Here is a 16,072-nt window from a genome sequence, read left to right on the forward strand (position 1 = left end):
CTGACTGCTCTTCCAGAGGACCTGGGTTCAGTTCCCAGCACTCACATGGCAGTTAACAACTGTCTGTAGCTCCAAGATCTGACACCCTCACACAGACATACATGGAGGCAAAATACTAATGCACATAAAATTAAAAAATAAAAAAACCACAAAGGTTAAAAAAGCATATTTAGTATACGTTAACGCCCTGAGCTCAATTTCCAGCAAGCACCTAAAAAAATGCATAATTAGTATAACTAATTATGTCTTCCCTAGAAGGTTTATAGACAAAGCTGGGCAGTGATGGTGCATGTTAACCTGAGCACTCAGGAGGCAGAGGCAGGAGGATCTCTGTTATCTTGAGGCCAGTCTGGTCTACAGAGTGAGTTCCATGACAACCAGGGCTACACAGAGAAACCCTATCTCAAAAACACAACAAAACAAAGAATGATGTTTATTTGGAATTGTTTTGAGACAACCCAGCAGAGCTAAGGGTGTAGCTTGGGGCACAGTTTGGTTACATGGGTTTAGCAGATGTGAGGCCCTGGCTTCACCCCCGGGATGCTGAGGTAGGAGGGCATGCACCTAGGAGTACTAGCTGAAGGTCGTCATCAACACAGACCATGACTTCATATTTTGTTTTTGTGTTCAGGCTGGCCTGAAACTCACTGGTAGTCAGGAATGATACAGAAGAATCCAAGCTCACTTTATTAAGCTGGTATTTAAAACACTGTGGGAGAATATACCCCATATACAAAGTGCCACCCTAGTCCCCTTGACTGTGCTCAGTAGGCAGGGCTGAGCGTACTGACGCTGCCTCATAGGCCAGATCCCAACCCAGGTCCTAAACCTTTGAAAGCCTGGATCCCAGGCCTCCTCAGCACTGGAACAAAGGGCTGTGACCACTTTGCCTGGCAGCTCCTCCTGGACTGGCTGGTCCAGGTCTCCCTGTGGCCCAGGAGCGGGTCAGCTGTGCAGTTTGGACTTCCGGGGGTGGGTCTCATCCTGGCTGGCTCCTGCAGGTCTGAGAGCTGCCTGCCCTCGGGCAGGCACCTGAGCAAGTCCTGGCAGGTCTCAGCTTCCACCCACAACCTGCTGGTGCTGCCCAGGTCACCGGGTCACTGAGGGAGGAGGACTACGGGAGAGTCCACTTGGTATCTGCCAACCTGCTCTTTGCAAGGCCCGAGGTCCTTAGTGACCACCAACACAGCCCAAATCTTCCCCGTGGGGCTAGAGCTGGCTCAGCTCCAAGGGGACAAAGGAGAAAAGGAGGGAAGGTGGGGAGCGAGGAGCGAAGGGTGGGGGTGCAGGGCTGCCAGTGTCTGCAGATCATGCCAGTTCTTGCACCCGAGTGAACTTAATCTAGTGATTTGTCATGTTTTACAAAACCAAGAATCCAGGGCTCAGAAAGGTCACCAGGCAGTAACAAAACCAGGCTCCAGAGCAAGAAGCCACCTTTCCTCCTTCTCCTCTTCCTGTCAGGAAATGGCCACGAAGTTCTTTTGGGGGCAGATGGTGCGTTGGAGGGGAGTGCGACCAACTGTCAGCCCTGGAGAAGACTGTAGTGAGAGCAAATGGCGTCTCCCCACCCTCCTGAGTTCTTGGTTGGTCTACTAATTAAACTGCCATTAGACAGAGTAAGAGGAGGAAAACCGGGGCTGGAGAGGTGCCCAGCGATTAAGCACCTGCCGCTCCTACAGAGGACCTGAGTTCGACTCCTAGCACCCACGTCACGCAGTGTAGAACTGCCTGTAACTCTAGCTCCAGGGGAATCCATGGCTCTCCTCTGCCTGCCTGAGTGCTGCAAAGACACAAGGGACATGCAGTCAGACACACAGAACACACACACACATTTCTTTTTTTAAAAGGAGAAAATTGGATGTGTTGCTCTGTTCGGAGAGTATTTACCTAGCTTGTACAAGGCCCTGGGTTGAATCCCCAGCACCAAGGCTGGGCATGGTGGCAAACCTTGAGAGGCCGAGGCAGGTGGATCTCCGTGAGTTTGAGGACAATCTGTTATACATAGTGCTTTCCAGGATAGCCAAGGCTATGTGGAGAAACCCTGCCTCAAAAAACCAACGAAAGGAGAGAAAACTATGTTTCTTCACAAAACGATTGGTGCTACAGAAAAGAACACAGGCTCTCTGCTCCTGGGATGGAAGGATGGGTGTGGCACAGATTTTGGGACAGTGGAATGGTGAACAAAGGCTGTCTCGTTAGATACAGAAGCCAGACACGGCCGTGCACATCTGGACTCTCAGCTCCAGAGGTGGAGACAGGATTGTGAGTTCTAGTCAACCTGGGCTAGATAACAAGACCCCGAGTCAGAAACTGAAAACCAAGGCTGTCCAGCCTGTTCACTGGGTAAAGGCTCTGTTCCCAGGCCTCGGTTCAAAGAAGCCAGCAGTCAGTGTAACATGCTGAGATGGCATTTCCCAAACGCCTTCAAGACCTCGACTGGGCACGAGTCCCTGTATGCTCAGGGCTTGCTATTTCCTGGGAGTGACAAGACCGGATGACAAGTGACCCAGGTGCGTGGTAAAGGGGCAACTGAGAGAAGGAAAGGCTCAGCGTGGAGACAGCAGGATCAATTTTTTTGTTGAGGGTGGGAAGAGAGACCTTGAAGGCAGTGGGGTGACACCCAAACCAGTCAATTCCAGAGGAGGAGACTGAGGCAGTGCCTGGGACACGGTGACGGGAGTCATGGTGGTGTGCCAGGACCAATCTTGAGGCTACAGAGAACTGGAAACCAAATGTGTGGGCTAGGGCTGCTCTGGGGCAGGGTGAAGAAGAGTCTAGAAAGACTGTCACAACCGTCAAGGAGAAAAGTGACAGCCAGAGATATGATAAACTCCTACTCCCCGTGGGTGGCCCTAGGATCCTACTGTCTCGGGCACTTACAGGCAGCAGATAACTTTAGAAGTTACATTGTCCAAGGCTAGCCAATTCAGGAAACAGGTACACCCAGGGAATTCGGTTTCACTTCAGCTCTGGCCTGGTGCCAGGAGTGCCTCAGTCCTTGGCATTTGAATAGCATGGCTCGCATGCCAAATCCACAGGTCTGTCAAATGAGAGCACAAGAGACTCACCTATACGGGATGAACCCAAGAGGTGACCAGAGTTCAGTGGGTACTCCCCCCCTCCCCGGGGCCAACTGCTTACTGGAAACTAGTCTCTCAGACATGAGGCAAGACTAGGGTGGGAGGAGGAGACCTGGCCTCCCGATGGCCTCTCTCCAAAACCTCAGAAAGACAGAACCTTTGGGGCTTCTAGCGCTGAGGTGTACTTTGGGGGAAGGCAGATCATGTATACCCCCCCGCCCCATCTGGAACCCAAGTTTTCCATCAGAGAAAGTTAAACCAAGGACATCCAAGAATTCAATGAAGTGACCTCTTTAGCCATGAAAACACACAGAGGAAGGCACAAGGGCGTTAGGGGAAGAAGAGGGACTGGATTGTGACTGAGCCTACTTTCCTACAGGGTCAGCTGGTCCCGGCTGCCCTGCCACTCCCCATGCAGGTAACCAGGGTAACAACATGCAAGGGCTCAAAGCTGGGCAGTATCTGTCAGGCCAGCCCTCTAGAGGCTGGAGCATGGTCTTAGCAGCCTGGAGTCTCTAGCTGGTGCAGAAGTTGGGGGCAAGGAACCCGGCTCCTGACCTTCTCTTGCTTCCCCAAATGACAGCTCTCTTCAGGGGACTGTCCTCTGCTCTAGCCCCCTAGTCCCACAGTCCAGCCAGGATCCTTACCCGAAGCCAGTTCTGAGTATTCTGTTCCGCCAGGAGCCTCCACCCCTCTCCTATGCCCATTCTTAACACCTCTGGGCTCTCAAGGGGTGGGGCCTCTGGTCCAGTCCTTCCTCCTGGGATGCCTGAGGCACCACCACCATCCTGCTCCTCCAATGCTAGCCTGGTATAGGGGAAGAAACCAGCAGAACTTGAATAGGTTACTGCATTTGTAAATATAAAAGGGGCCCAGTAAAGGGAAAAGGGAGGGAGGAAGGTGCACTTGGGTCTTACTGAACCCAAGTCACCATCAACACTTACAGATGGGGCAAAGCTTTTGCTGTACAAGTCTGAGGACCTGAGTTCGAACACCAGAACCCATGCAAAGGTAGGAAGAGAGGAACTGACTTCACAAAGTTGCCCTCCAATCTCCTCCTACATGCAAATGCATACAGAGCAGACAACAATAACAACCAGTAAGTATTGACAGAACATAGAATCCCAGTATTTATAATGTGGAAAGCAGCAGGATCAGGAGTTCAAATCCATCTTCTGTTGCTACAAAATGAGTTCAAGGGCAGCTGCCCTATGTGGAAAAAAAAAAATCTGGAATTTAGCATTGACTCTTTCGCCTTAAGAATGTTCTTGATAAGACTTTTTTTTTTCCGAGATAGGGTTTCTCTGTGTAGCTTTAGAGCCTGTCCTGGCACTTGCTCTGTAGGCAGGGCTGGCCTTGAACTCTGCCTCTGCCTCCCAAATGCTAGGATTAAAGGCAAGTGCCACCACTGCCGGCTAATTCTTTATAACCATTTCATGAACATTTCCGATCCTAGCTTCCCCGCTTCAACCAGCAGGCAGGCTTGTGTGTACAGCACAGTCCTGCCCGGCACACAAGCTTGCACAGGTTCTGCTGCGAGTTCCGCTCTGTAAGGCGCTTCTGGGTCCACACCTGTGTGCCGCCTTTGAGGCTCTTTCAGGGCTCTGGCCTCCCTAGAGAGCTCACCTGCGCCTGAACACGTCCAGATTTCTCCAGCCCTGGGCCTCAACACCAGGGGTGCACTTTCCTGGCTACTCACCCAGAGAGGCCTTTCCTCGGTGCCCCAAGATGGTAAGAGTATCCTTGCCACGAGCGTCTGTCTCAGGTAACACCCCCCACACCTGGGCAGCCCCCCACGGCCCCCCCACGGCCAAGACACCGAGTAGCTGTGAATGAGTTTTCTTCCCCGCATTTCCTTCGTTGGGAAACTGCCAACAGTAGACAGAAAGCACAGGCTGCAAATGGGGACTTGTTGAGCCACTGGCGACATTCTGTTGCTTGAATGACGTAAGTGTCACATGATACAGCATTTCCATTTAAATTTGGGGTACTGGGAACTGGATGCAGGGCCTCGGGCAAGCTCTACCACTGAGCCACACCCAGCCCCTTGAGACATTTTTAAAGGAATAGCATAAAGTGTCACAACCACCGCCTGACACCAAGATGAACCACAAGGAGTAAGGAATCCTCCTCACTTCTCCTTCCCTGCAGCATCTAGCACCAGTCTGCAGTCTGTCCATAAGGGCTTGCCTACTTCACATGCGTGAAATCACTCCATATGTGGCCTTTGTGGGTGGTTTCTTAGATTTAGCATCCCCTTTTAGAGGTTTATCCGTGATGTAGCGGGATGGCACTCATTCCTCTTCTATGGTAAATAATATTCCGCTTTACGGATGGACCACACTATCCCTTCATTAATCGATGGAGGGTTTTTTTCTATTTTTTTAACAACTTATTTAAATTCATTGTATATGCATTGGTATGAAGGTGTCAGATACCCTGGAACTGGCAGTTGTGAGCTGCCATGTAGGTGCTGAGAATTGAACCAAGGTCCTCTGGAAGAGCAGACAATGCTCTTAACTGCTGAGCCATCTCTCCAGCCCTGGGTTTGAAATTTTTTGTCCTCTTGACTACTATAAATACTTGTTGGCATACCCAATTTCAGGTTTTTTTGCCATATACCCAGGAATGGAAGTGCTGGGTGTATCCTAAATCCATGTTTAACTTATTTTTCTCCCCAAGACACGAATTCTCTGTGTAACAGTCCTTGCTGTCCTGGAATTCACTTGGTAGACCAAACTGACCTCAAACTCACTGAGATCCACCTGCCTCTGCCTTCCGCGAGCTGGGATTAAGGGCGTGTGCCGCCAGCCGCCACACCCCCCCCCCTTTTTTAATCTTAAAAAGAAAACGTGGCCGGGGAGGCAGAAGCAAGCAGATCTCTGAGTTGGAGGCCAGACTGGTCAGCCAGGGCTACTCTGTGTGTGTATGACTAAATGTAGACCACGTGCGTGTAGTGCACCGAGAGGCCAGAGGTGGGGCACTGGATCCCAGGGAACTAACTGGAGTTAGAGGGCTGTGAACCACCACGTGGGTGCTGGGAACCAAACCCGAGTCCTCTGATACTCTAAACCACAGAGCATTATCTCCACCCTCACCCGTCTGTGTTAACTTTTCAAGGGAGAAGAGGTGTTCTAACTTCCTGAACTTGAACGAGTTTGGGTGTCCAGCCTTCGGTTTCCGTCCCGCTACCGCCTCACCCAGCCCAAGTGACTCATTTACATTATCGGTCTGGCCCCTTAAGGCATCTGAACCTGCCGCCCCTAGAAGGCATCGGAGACAAACTAACCTCCCTCCAAAATAAAAGCCCTGCCCCCAGTCCAGCTGCCAACCACTGGAGACTCCGACTACACCTCTTCGGCTCTCAGAGCGCTGCTACTTGGGTTTAGTCTCAAAGGAGGAAAGTGGTGCTTACCTGAGAAAGAGGCGGCCAGAAACAGAGACGTGACCGCCCCACCCCAGCGCGCCAGTTTGGAAGCTGGTTCTGGAAGGAAATCGAGCGAGCGAGGCGGGCGAGGCTCGGAGCTGGAGGAGGAGGAGCAGCCGGGAGGCGCGGGCTCAGGAGCCTCGGCCGGAGCCGGGTCTGCGGAGCTGCTGCACGCAAGCGACCGGTGATCGCGCACCGGGGCACCTGGCCCCGCTGCACCCGTGAGCCGGGGCGGGGCTCAGGTCGCTCGGGGGCGGCGCCGGTGCCCGCCCCCCACATCCGGGGGCCGGGCCGGGCTCTGGGGCTCGCGCCGGGTGGGTGAGTCAGGCCGGGTTTTCCCTCCGCCTCTGGGGCCAACACAAGACTGTCGCCCGGCGCGTCCTCTGCCTACCGATCCGGCTCCCGCGCCTGCCCGAAGAGCGTGCGAAGAGAAAGGTTCGGGACCGAGTCAGGGACTGCAGCGCGCCCTGAGATCCTCGGCGCCAGCATGGTAAGTGGGCTGGGCAGGTCGCCGAGGTCGCTCTGGGACCCCGGCGCGGGGCAGAGTGGAAGGGTGAGAGGATGCAGTGCTAGCTAGTCTCGGTGTCCTCCGCTCCCGCTCACGAGGCTAACCTGTAAAAGGGCTTTCCGTGGAGCTTCGCCCGAGACCCCTGCGCCGCAGCTAGGAGGGGCAGGCGCCCTTGGCGCAGGAGTCTGACCTCGGCCTCCGCCCCCTGCAGCAGCTCCAGGCAAGCCCGGCCGACAGCGGGCGGGATGTGCGCACCCCACCCCGCCCCCCTGGGTAGCTCTGCTTCCCTCAGTTCTGGGATCTCTCGCTTCCTCCACTGCCTACCCGGGCGTAGTTCCTCCGGGGCGGCCAACCTGTCTTCTCTGCCGCCTTCCCGGGGACACCGCTCACCTGCCCTCTCCCACAAGATATCCTCTTCCTGCCCCAGCCCCTTGCCTTGTCTAGTCCTTGGCTGGGGACCTGCGGATAGGGGACGTCCCAAGGTCCGGGACTCTGTTCCAGTTCTGACCACAGCCTTTCACAAAAGTGAGGACCGGGACCCTGGCTCTATTCAGATGGGGGCGTGCGACATTCCACCTAGGAGATACAGATTGGGCATGACTATCCTTAGGAGGGAGCAGAGGCGGGAGGCCCTCCTGGACCTGGTGATCAGCCTCCTTCCAGGCTCTCCCAAGCAGGGCTCCTCTGCCACTGGCTGCGTGTGGGTGTGTATGTGCGAGACTGTGAATGAAAGCGACCAGCCAGCTCCCGACACCGCCTCTAGCAGTTTCCAGAGCTTAGAGTCCCTAAGCCAGCGCCACTTCCACTATTTCTTCCTACCCTATTCCCCCTGGGTGGGCTAGGAGAGATCCCTGGGAGGGGGTGAAGTTACAGCCCACCCAGCCTAGCCATAAGTGTCCTTGGGAGGAACAAGCATGGGGGCTGGGCAGGCTCCACAGCAGTGTGTGCCGGTGGAAGGTGACCCCTAGCTGGGACAGCTGGGTGTAGTATAGAGGGCTTTACTGTGGGAATCCAGATTGGCCCTCAGAGTGGGATCTTAGGCGACTTGTTCCTCCGTCCAAGCCTATTTCTAAATAGGATCCTTACTGCCCTGTCTGTGTCCACCGACTGCTGTGGGGATGATGTGACATTATGAAATACAAGAGCTGAGAAACCCTGGAGCACTGTGCGTTAAGCAAATTGCAATAATTCTGCCAAGGGGCCAGGGTATGCCAGCCACCCCCACCCCCTCTCAGGCTGTCCCCATTTTTGGAGTTGGGACATTCCAGGCTCATTCCTTTGGGGCAGCTGCAGACGCACCCCTCAGAAGGGCTGATTCCCCCCCCAGCAGGTGGTGTGACCCTCCCCTGGGGCACTCTGGTGGGACTAACTAATAATGGCAGTTCAGTCTGACTTTACTCCTGCCACCACACAGAGGCTGAGAGGTGCCCCAAGCCAAAGGAAATGCAGGGAAAGCTGCGTCTAGGAAGCCAGGGCACTTCCTCCTATGCAGCTGAACATGACCTTGGTCACATCATTTTACCTCTTCATCTCCTTGTGTTTCCTCTTGTGAAGCAAAAAATAACCACATTCATCTCCCGGGTGTGTTTTGAAGAGGTACCCAGGGCCTGGTGCTGGGCTGTCCCATTGTGTACTTCTATTTAGGGATTTCTGCACTGCTGGCTAACCGTGGGGCAGAGCGAGGCAGGAATGAAGCCCCTGGGCTTTAAGATAGGTACCCTAGCCTGGCGGTGGTGGTGCGCGCCTTTAATCCCAGCACTCTGGAGGCAGAGATAGATGGATCTCTGTGAGTTCGAGGCCAGCCTGTTCTACAGAGCAAGTTCCAGGACAGGCTCCAAAGCTACAGAGAAACCCTGTCTTGAAGAGAGAGGGGGGGGGGACCCTACTATGGCAGCACAGCCCTGGCACCCCCTCTTTCTGCTCTGGTCCCCCAGAGGCTGTGAGACATTTGCCAGCTCTCTCCACCCCCACCAACCAAATCACAGGCCACAGAGAGCCTGCACAGCTGCCTTGGTCTGAGCAGGCAATCTCAAGGCTTCTAAGCAACGGGTGAAGGAATGTGCGTGTTGGGGGAGGGGCAGAAGTAGGTTGGGTTTTTCAGGAAAGGGGTTTGTCTCCAGACTGAGACCTGGGTGGCCTGGAGCCTCAGAGCCCTACTGATGGGGCAGACTGCAGCACCACGTGAGACCTTGTCTAGGTGGGTGGATGGTGGGTGACCTGTACAAAGGGTGCTGTCCGCTGCTGGACTGTCCTCTAACACACGTTTCTCTGTGGGACCGATACTCTCTGTGTTCTGTATAAAGCCATTTACGTAGTTGTGGCGTGTGGCCACGCTGGTTCATCCCTGGACCCGCGTCCCTTCGGCGGGTGCCGTGGAGTGTCGGTTTTTTTCTCCTGGGAGTGGCAGTGAGTATCCGCACAGAGGAAGGATATGTGGGTCTGGAGTGAAGTGGGCATGTTTGGCAATGTCCCCAACTCCTGGGCATACGGGACTTAACCGTTCACAAAATCCTGTCACCCCTGTTGCCCCTCTGTCATTTATCCCGACGGAGGTAAGGAAGGCAAGATGCAGAGGGGAGGGAGAGGGGAATAGCTGGAGACGGTCAGAACATCTCACACGCAGTGACGTCTCGTGGGTAGGCTTGTCAGGGCAAAGCAGTGTCGAGTGAGGATGCAGAGTGACCCCATCCTAGTTCTTTTGGTTGTGGGTGACATCCTGAGTCCTGCTAGACCCCATGTGTCGCCCTCATACTGGTTAGCTCTGTGAGTCTCCAAGAACTTGCCTCTTAAAAGGAGGGGCTACTGGACCCATAGTCTCCTTGAGAGTCTACAAAGTGCCATGTTACTCTCATGGCCCCGGCTCCAGCAATCCTGTAACCTGGTTGAATCTCTTGAGTTTACATGGCTTGTGATATCCCTCTGGGTCCAAACTCAGGCTGGCACCCCACTTTGGGTGGTATAAGAAAGTTATTCAGGGGGCTGGAGAGATGGCTCAGTGGTTAAGAGCATTGCCTGCTCTTCCAAAGGTCTTGAGTTCAATTCCCAGCAACCACATGGTGGCTCACAACCATCTGTAATGAGGTCTGGTGCCCTTTTCTGGCCTGCAAGCATACACACAGAAAGAATACTGTATACATAGTAAATAATAAATAAATATTTAAAAAGAAAGTTATTCAGGAGAAGGCAGAAGGCTATGACTTTTTTTTTTTGCCAAGGGTGCAGTTGAGGGCTATAGAATGGGGTAGGGGGTAGGGACAAGGCCTACCCTCCCTCTACCAGAGAGAGCTCTGTCTTCCCTAAACACAAAGCCTGGAAATGGTTGAGGATGGAGCCTCCTAACCACCATTGTTTGAGGTGGGAGTGGGTGTCCCGGAAGTGTATTGGGTGGGTGGTGGTGGGTACTCCCAGTGGCAGCCTGCCTGCCAGGCATCTGCTTGGCATTGGGAGCAGCTGTGTGTGGGTGGGTGGGAGGCAGAAAAGGTGCCATTCACTGCCAGTTGTTTGCACTTACCGTATGCCAGGCGATGGGTGTGGCACGGGCCCCAGAGCATGTGAGAGACAGTCCATCAGCGCGGTCCCCTGGTGTGGAGCTGAAGCGGGTGACTAAGCTCAGTCGCGGGTATTCTGTGTTGACCGTGGCTTCAGGCCAGGCCTGGACTAGGTGCCTGGTCGAGTTATCTTACCCCTTCCTTTCAGTATCCCTAAGTGATAAATGTCTGTCACTGCCTTTCTGCTCCCGAGGAAGACAAGGCTCACAGCGGTTAGGTATGGCTAAGGTCATAGCTGCTAGCATCCAGGTCCTGGGGACCTGGCTGGTGATAGCTAACAGCAGAACCCAGTGGCATTACAGAGAATGGCTGCTTCTTCCCTCTGCCTCCCATCATTGCCTGGGCCTCAACACCTGTTCCGGAAACAGGAGCCATTGTTCCTCCCCTTAGGCCCTTCCTGTGTGTATCACCATCCTTCCTCCCCTTGGGCCTTTCCTGTTTGTGTCCCTCCCACTGTATTCCCCCAAACCCCACCCTCCCAGATGTTTCCTGGGGGGGGGACCTCTGACGCTTTGAGAGAAGAGGGGCTTCCCCTCCTGAGAAGACAAACAAACCTCCTCCAGCCCTGGTTCACTATGCTTGCTTCCCATACCACAAATTTGGTGGAGAACCTGTCAGAAGTAAGCAGAGTCATGGGTCAGACAGTGCCTGAGTTCACCCTCCACCCTTTGCTGGCCCAGTTCTAGAGGAGCCCCATCCTACTGCTTGAGGGCCTCCCCTTTCCTGCCTTGCCTCTGCGTTGCACATCAGACCCCTGTCTGGAGCTGTTCCTTCAGGTGTCGCGGTGGAAGCGACTTAGTCTGACACCGTGTTCAGTGTTCCTTTCCCTTGGCCATTCTGGGAGTCCTGTCCCATTCACGCGTATCTGGCTCTGCTGGGCCTGGGGAACCGACAGATGGCAAGTGTCTGGTTTTAGAGCATCTGGGGACTTGGGTACTGAGTGCCCATCTGCTACTAATGGAGCCTTCTGATTCCCAGAATCAGCTGCCTGTGCCCTGCTGAACCTTCATGGCCACGGCCTCAGGCCCTGCTGGCATTGCCATGGGCAGCGTAGGCAGCCTGTTGGAACGGCAGGACTTTTCCCCTGAAGAACTTCGTGCCGCTCTGGCTGGGTCCCGGGGCTCCCGGCAGGCTGACGGGCTCCTCCGGAAAGGCTTGGGCCAGCGCGAACTCTTCAGCTACCTGCATCTCCCCAAGAAGGACGGCAAGAGCGGCAAGCGAGCACCTCGGAATGAGCCGGACTATGCCACCCTCTACTACCGGGAGCATCCTCGGGCCGGTGACTTCAGCAAGACTTCCCTGCCTGAGCGGGGTCGCTTCGACAAGGTGCATCACTGCTGCGGGGGATTGGGCCTGACTTGGAGACCGTGATGTTGGGGTGGTTAGCCAGGAGGCCCTGACGGTAGGCGAGGGCAGGCTGAGGTGTGTGAAGTCTGCTCCATATGGGCCAGCCTAAAGCACGATCACTGCCTCCCTGTGACCTCCCTGTGATGTGTGCCCTGTATTCTCAGAGGGGATCCCGAGGGACATCAGGTAGGCAGAAAAGAGTGGCCAACTCAGCTCATGCCTACATTCTCTTCCTGACAGTGCCGAATCCGTCCTTCGGTGTTCAAGTCTCCTGTGGGCACCGGGAAAGGCTTCCTGTCCATGCAGAGCCTGGCAGCCCACAAGGGGCAGAAGTTGTGGCGAAGCAATGGCAGTCTGCACACGCTGGCCTGCCACCCACCTCTGAGTCCTGGGCCTCGGGCCAGTCAGGCCCGTGCACAGTTGCTTCATGCCCTCAGCTTAGATGAAGGTGGCCCTGAGCCCAGCCTTTCGGACTCTTCCAGTGGGGGGAGTTTTGGCCGTAGTCCAGGCACTGGCTCCAGCCCCTTCAGCTCCTCCTTGGGCCACATTAATCACCTTGGGGGCTCATTGGACCGTGCTTCAAGGAGCCCTAAGGAGTCTGGACCTCTGGCTGTACTGAGCTGCCTGCCTGAGCCACCTCCCCCGTATGAGTTTTCCTGTCCCACTGGTGAGGAGGTAGCCGTGTTGCCTGAGACCTGTGAGGAACTCAAGAGGGACCTCAGTGACCAGGATGTCTCTAACCCCTTTACTCAGGTGAGGGAGCCCCTGCCCTGGCTTGGTTTGTTCCTTGGCATTGAGATATAGGCCAGATTAACTTCTGACAGCTGGCACAGCTCGGGGTGGGGACAAACCATGAACAAGGCCTAAGCATAGTGTGATATTGGGGGGCAGCCGTATGTTAGAGGCAGCAGAGGATGGGACTGGAGCAGTGAGATCAGAGTTTATGCCCCTGATGGCACCCTTTCTTCCATCGCTTTTAACCAGCCTTTTCTTTTCGTTTGTTTTTCGAGACGGTTTACTCTGTCGCTTTAGAGCCTGTCCTGGTACTAGCTCTTGTATACCAGGCTGGCCTTGAACTCACAGAGATCCGCTTGTCTCTGCCTCCCGAGTGCTGGGATTAAAGGCGTGCGCCACCACTGCACAGCTCCTATTGCTCTTAAAGGAAGACAAAAAAAGACACTTGTAGGCTGGGACTATAGCTTAGCAGGGGTAGTGTGCTTGCCTAATGAGTGTTAGACCCTAGGTTAGATTAGCACTGAAAAGAAAGAGAATTCTACTCTTAGCTATCCCTCAACTACACATCAGGGATGCCCTGTGACTTTGGTCCTGGGAATTGTGTAGGAGGGAGCCAGGCAGTCTCTCTGAGGACCTTGTATTAGTTTTTGATTTTTTTGTTTTTTGGTTTTTTTTTTTTTTTTTTTTTTGGTTTTTCGAGACAGGGTTTCTCTGTGGCTTTGGAGCCTGTCCTGGAACTAGCTCTGTAGACCAGGCTGGTCTCGAACTCACAGAGATCCGCCTGCCTCTGCCTCCCGAGTGCCGGGATTAAAGGCGTGCACCACCATCGCCCTCCTTAGGACCTTGTATTAGTAACACTATCTGTGGAGAGCCTCTTTGGGTTTGAAGTACCTGTGGCCGAGACGCTGGGCTCTGTGGCCTAGGTGCATAAGACATTAGTAATGGCAGGCCTTGGGCACAAGTGAGCATTGTTTTTAGAGGGCAGGCCAACTGGAAATCTGAGCAAGGCTGTGCCCACCGCTAACCAGTTCCTCTCCCCCTCTGCAGGTGCTAGAGGAGCGCCAGCGGTTGTGGTTGTCTGAATTGAAGCGCCTGTACGTGGAACGGCTGCATGAGGTGGCCCAGAAAGCTGAGCGCAGCGAGCGCAACCTCCAGCTGCAGCTGTTTATGGCCCAACAGGAGCAGCGGCGCCTGCGCAAGGAGCTGCGGGCTCAACAGGGCCTGGCACCAGAGCCTCGCACCTCTGGTCCCCAAGTGGAGGCTGACCCTAATGCCCGGCCAGAGGAGGAAGCCCGATGGGAGGTAGGACACATCATAGGCTGATGCCTGTTCTCATTGCCCTGGTCCTATACCCTGTTGCCTCTCCCCTGCAGCCGACCCCAGTGTCACACTGTGCTCACGATTTGTCCCTACCCTCAGGTGTGCCAGAAGACCGCGGAGATTAGCCTGTTGAAACAGCAGCTTCGGGAAGCCCAGGCAGAGCTGGCACAGAAGCTGGCTGAGATCTTCAGTCTGAAGACGCAACTTCGGGGCAGCAGGGCACAAGCCCAGGCTCAGGACGCTGAGCTGGCTCGGCTGCGGGAGGCAGTGCGCAGCCTGCAAGAGCAGGCGCCTCGGGAGGAAGCTCCAGGCATCTGCGAGACAGATGACTGCAAGAGCCGGGGACTGCTAGGAGAGGCAGGAGGCAGTGAAGCCAGCGAAGGGACCACTGAGCAGCTGCGGGCGGAGCTGCTGCAAGAGCGGCTTCGTGGCCAGGAGCAGGCGCTGCGCTTCGAGCAGGAGCGGCAGACTTGGCAGGAGGAAAAGGAGAGGGTGCTGCGCTACCAGCGAGAAATCCAGGGGGGCTACATGGACATGTACCGGAGGAACCAGGCACTCGAACAGGAGCTGCGGGTGCTGCGGGAGCCCCCTACACCCTGGAGTCCCCGGCTGGAGTCCTCCAAAATCTGACACTGGCCAAGTGTGCTGACAGCAGGCATGCTGCCAGAAGATGGCCTGAGATGGCAGGCTCCTCCCTTGCCTCCCTTGCTCTGGTCTGAGGCAGAATCTGTACAGGCCAGTTCAGGGATGGGAGGCCCACCCAGAGGAGGGCTCCTGCAGGCAATGGACTAGGATAGGGTACCTGCTCTAGAAGCTATGGCAAAGTCTTGCTGGCAGAGAAACAGACCCAGGCAGGGCCCAGCTCTGCTCCCTACAGTGGGTGTGGCCCAGTAAAGTAGGTTGGAGCCATCGAAGCCTCAGCCCCAGGATGCAGAAGGGCAGGAGCAAGGGTGGGTGGCTGGAGACCTGGTCTGAGGTCCTCCATGGAAGGAGCCGGGGTGGGAAGACTAGCCTCCTCCACAATAAAAGCACATTTTTTATGAGGAGGCCCAGTTGATAACATTGTCCTTGGCCTGAGTCCAGAAGATCCTGGTTGATCAGTGTTCCAGGCCTTGGGCCTAGGCTGCAGCTCTTACCGTGGTCATGGTCGTGGGAAGAGTGTGCCCTGTGCAGTCTCTGATCGTGTGTGTTGGAGGATGGAGGAGTGTTACTCCGTGCTTCCGTACCACACAGTCCTTAGCTGCTGTGTGGGCTGCAGCCCCTTTCTTCAGCACCATCAGATGTTTGAGAAGAAACAATATAGGGGGAACAAAAGGATTGGTCGACGGAGGCATTTGCAGAACACAAAGTGTTCTGGTGGGATGTCTAGACCCTGGGCGCCCAGGCAGCCGCTGGGTTTGGAGTGGGCTCAAGGCAGCTTCCTCCGTAACATGTAAAAGCTCCTGTGGGCTCTGCCACCTCCAGCTGTGGTGTGCCCCTCCCTCCATGGCCAGGGGCCAGAGGCAGGTGCAGGAACTGTGGGTCATTTCCATAGTCAGTAGAGGCCTTTGGGGTATTTGATTTATGCAGAAGATCTGATTTGTGTTGGGGGAAGGAGTCCCTCATTCTGTACCTGCTCAAAACTGACCTTTTAAACCTCTGCTTCCAGCTAAAGCTGATCCCAGGTCCTCTGAAACCCTCAGCCACCCCTACCTTAGCTGTGGCCTGCACCTAAAGGCTTTGCTCCCCTTGGGTTAGTGACTGATTCAGCTGATACTTCTGCCTACTTCCTTACCTCCCTCCCTCCCTCCCCTCATCAGGGTTTTGCTGCATAGACCAAACTTAGCCTGGAATCCTATGTACACCAGGCTTGCCTTGAGTGATTCTGCTGCCCAAGTGCTGGAATTTCAGACCCGTGCTACATACACCTTAGCCTGCCTGCTTTCCTTTTGCCTTGCTTTAGACAGCGTCTCCCAATATAGCCCAAGCTGGCCTTGAACTCAGACTCCTGCCCCTGCCTCCCAAATGCACCTCCACTTTGGGCTCCCTTCCTCTAGAGCAGTGGTTCTCAGCCTTCCTAATTCCTCAATTCTTTAGTACAGTTCCTCATGTTGTGGTGACCCCCAAC

At 54.9% G+C, this 16,072-nt stretch overlaps 2 protein-coding genes across 2 annotated transcripts; one reads left to right on the top strand and one right to left on the bottom strand.

Moving 5' to 3' along the window:
• Positions 1-558: 558 nt before the first annotated feature.
• On the bottom strand, positions 559-6,889 carry LOC142860866 (uncharacterized). Its single transcript, XM_075992712.1, has 3 exons — positions 6,496-6,889; positions 3,728-4,138; positions 559-3,040 (listed from the first exon to the last, which is right to left on the bottom strand). Exons 1-3 carry the CDS (start codon positions 6,784-6,786, stop codon positions 2,927-2,929), a joined length of 816 nt encoding a protein of 271 aa, XP_075848827.1. The 5' UTR covers positions 6,787-6,889; the 3' UTR covers positions 559-2,926.
• On the top strand, positions 6,762-15,797 carry N4bp3 (NEDD4 binding protein 3). Its single transcript, XM_075992711.1, has 5 exons — positions 6,762-6,997; positions 11,542-11,889; positions 12,151-12,663; positions 13,693-13,947; positions 14,065-15,797. The coding sequence occupies exons 2-5, from the start codon at positions 11,572-11,574 to the stop codon at positions 14,593-14,595; spliced, it is 1,617 nt and encodes a 538-aa protein (XP_075848826.1). The 5' UTR covers positions 6,762-6,997; positions 11,542-11,571; the 3' UTR covers positions 14,596-15,797.
• Positions 15,798-16,072: the final 275 nt, after the last annotated feature.

The sequence above is a fragment of the Microtus pennsylvanicus genome, chromosome 11 (assembly GCF_037038515.1).
Source record: "Microtus pennsylvanicus isolate mMicPen1 chromosome 11, mMicPen1.hap1, whole genome shotgun sequence".
Classification (NCBI taxonomy): domain Eukaryota; kingdom Metazoa; phylum Chordata; class Mammalia; order Rodentia; family Cricetidae; genus Microtus; species Microtus pennsylvanicus.